The 2,981-nt window shown below is 35.0% G+C and overlaps 1 protein-coding gene across 1 annotated transcript; it reads left to right on the forward strand.

Annotated features, from left to right (window-relative positions):
- The first annotated feature begins 205 nt into the window (after positions 1-205).
- On the forward strand, positions 206-1,340 carry LOC120275130 (myb-related protein 308-like). Its single transcript, XM_039281630.1, is given in 4 exon segments — positions 206-501; positions 573-702; positions 801-828; positions 830-1,340. Coding segments are annotated over 4 exon segments (735 nt in total). The 5' UTR covers positions 206-368; the 3' UTR covers positions 1,274-1,340.
- The last annotated feature ends 1,641 nt before the right edge of the window (positions 1,341-2,981 follow it).

A 2,981-nucleotide genomic window follows, 5' to 3' on the forward strand; every position in this document is an offset into this window, starting at 1 on the left:
GCAATCAAATAGTATCATGAAAAGCAACCTACCAACCATCTCACACTCATTTATCTCTAAACAAAGCCACTTGGCCCCATGCACCAACTTGGTCAAATAGGCCAAGCTGGTCAAGTCAATGCAAGCTCAAAATCACCAGGTCATTCATATGTGAGTGTGTGTATATATATATATATATACAACCTCTTCACCCTTGTATGTTTCAACTTCCTCTTATCTCAAAACTCATCCTTAAAGAAGAAGGAAACACCACTAGAGAAAGACAAACAAGCAAGTCCCTTCTCTCCTTCTTATCATCTTCATCCCTTATCAATCTATATTAAGAATACACTCTCCTACTAGGGCTAACAACTTTAGGGTTGCCCAAAATGGGAAGATCTCCTTGTTGTGAGAAGGCTCACACAAACAAAGGGGCTTGGACTAAGGAAGAAGATGAGAGGCTCATCTCCTACATCAAAGTTCACGGTGAAGGATGTTGGCGGTCTCTCCCAAAAGCCGCCGGTAACTAAACTTCTCAAACTTAGATTCATAATACTTCAATTTCTGTCTTAATCAACCTTTCCATGTTTTAGGCTTGCTTCGGTGTGGCAAGAGTTGCCGTCTTCGGTGGATCAACTATCTTAGGCCAGACCTTAAGCGTGGAAACTTCACTGAAGAAGAGGATGAGCTTATCATTAAGCTCCACAGCTTGTTAGGAAACAAGTAAGAACTTATATATATATATATATATATATACACATAGATTTAGTTCCTTTTATGATTGAAATTTGTATGAAGTTATATATGATATTTTCTTTTAGGTGGTCTATAATTGCCGGCCGGCTTCCAGGGAAGGACCGATAACGAGATCAAGAACTATTGGAACACTCACATCAAGCGGAAACTCCTTAGCCGTGGTCTAGACCCTCAAACACACCGGCCACTCAACCGCGCTGCCCTGACCACCACCTCCTACCGACCGGAGAACGCTAGAGGTCCCGATACCGTTCCCCGGGAGACCACAGACTCTATAGAGGAAGGACATAGCAGTGGAACAAGCATGGATGAAGATCAGTCATCTGAAATCAATCTTGAGCTTTCTATAAGCTTGCCATATGCTTCTGCTAAACCACCATGTACTTCACCTAAGGTTGCATGTGCACCGTCTCAAGCAATTTGCTTGTGCTATGATCTTGGATTAAGGAGGGGTGAAGCTTGTAGCTGCCAAAGCATCAAAAGTTCACAAGTTATTAGTTACTTTAGACCACTGGAAGAAATTAAATTTGGGTTGTAACTTTATAAATTGACTATAAATATATACATGTTGAGTAGTTTTTATAGAAGAATTTCGTTTTTTTTTTTCGGTGGATGTTGATTATTTATATATTTATGAGATTTATCATTTATCTTGGTTCATGCATGCATGGCCATGTGGATGAGATCTATCAGTTAAAGGAATGTGTCTTTATTTGGAGAGCGTGGGAGAGATCATGTGAAGTGTTTTAGTTAGGTGAGGGAATCCTGCCAAAAGGGACAAAGTATAGTTCAGATTAGGGTTTATCTTGTGGCCACTTCCATACAAAATGCTATCTGTTGGTCTTTATCTTAGCATATATAAATATATCTATATTTGAACAAGATAAAGTTGATGGAATTTTACATATAAATCATTGGAATGTATATATAAATATATATATATATAGAAATACATACATATGTATATATGTATAATTTTAAAGAATATCTATATTTTATGTTATATACTTGTATATTTATATCTTTGTGCACGGTAATGCTTCATCGCTTTTTAATAAGAAGCAAGTTCATATTAAACTGATTTTTTTTTCCTTTATAATAAATTTGGTTATACAAGTTCACAATATAAAAATTAATAGTGAAACAGGGTGATTACTATGAACTTAACTCACATTGTCAAATGATTTTTTAAACATCAAATGATCAAACTACTTATTTAATGGGGACACCTACACCTTTTCATGGTTATACAACTCATGGTAGGTAGCTAAGATGATTCTCATACACATATATATGAAAGGTACACAAACATTGTTGGGCAACTAGTTGGATGGTCCCAATCAATCAAATGGCTCATGAGTCATGCATTCATTCATTCATTCATTCATTCATTCATTCAATTCATTAATTCATTCGTTGTTGCCAAGTGGTTAGAGCTTTCCTAGTTCTCACCACTGTATTGGAAGTTTGTGAAATATGACCCTATTAAATCTAGCAAGCAAAAGGAGTTCTTTTTATATCAACTCAAAAATCACACCAAAATAATGTTCATGATAGCCTAAATCTTAATGTATGGACAAAAAAATTGCTTAAAGCACCCTCTTTCTTTTGCACCAAAAGGTTTGCAAGTTGCAATCTTTGTAAAGTTTGATGTGTGACACATATTCATGGAAGTGATAAGATTGATCCAAAAGTACTTAAAAAAACTATAAAACTCATTAAAAAAAACCTAAGTAATATTATAGATTTGATAAAATTTTGCTTTTTTATTGATATTTGATAACAATAAAATCCGGACTCACATGTTGCCCACAAAAAAAAAAATGAGAAAAGAAAAATATGAAAAAAAGATTGAACATTAAGAAGTGTTAAATGTTATTGGGACTTAAAAAAAATGCAAGTTTTTTTTTTCTAACTCATCCCTTTAACTTAAAGTAAAAAAATATAATTACAAACTTTTAATTGAAGTATTTCACCTGGGATAATATATATCAAAATGTGTGTGAAATAGAGAGAGAATCATATACTCAAATGGCCACTCAATGACTCTAGGGGTTGAAGAGGGACCCATCTCAAGTCACAAGAGTGGCAAGTTGGTGCTAATGTTTAGATTGGAGAGAAGATGAAGGAAGGGGACATGAGAGGTGGTAGTTGGTGGTTGGTAGCCGGATAACATCATATAATATACAACCACCTTTGCCTAATTTCATAATGCATGCAACTCTATAATTCATTCTTTCATTGTG

This window comes from Dioscorea cayenensis, chromosome 14 (assembly GCF_009730915.1).
Source record: "Dioscorea cayenensis subsp. rotundata cultivar TDr96_F1 chromosome 14, TDr96_F1_v2_PseudoChromosome.rev07_lg8_w22 25.fasta, whole genome shotgun sequence".
NCBI classification, from domain to species: domain Eukaryota; kingdom Viridiplantae; phylum Streptophyta; class Magnoliopsida; order Dioscoreales; family Dioscoreaceae; genus Dioscorea; species Dioscorea cayenensis.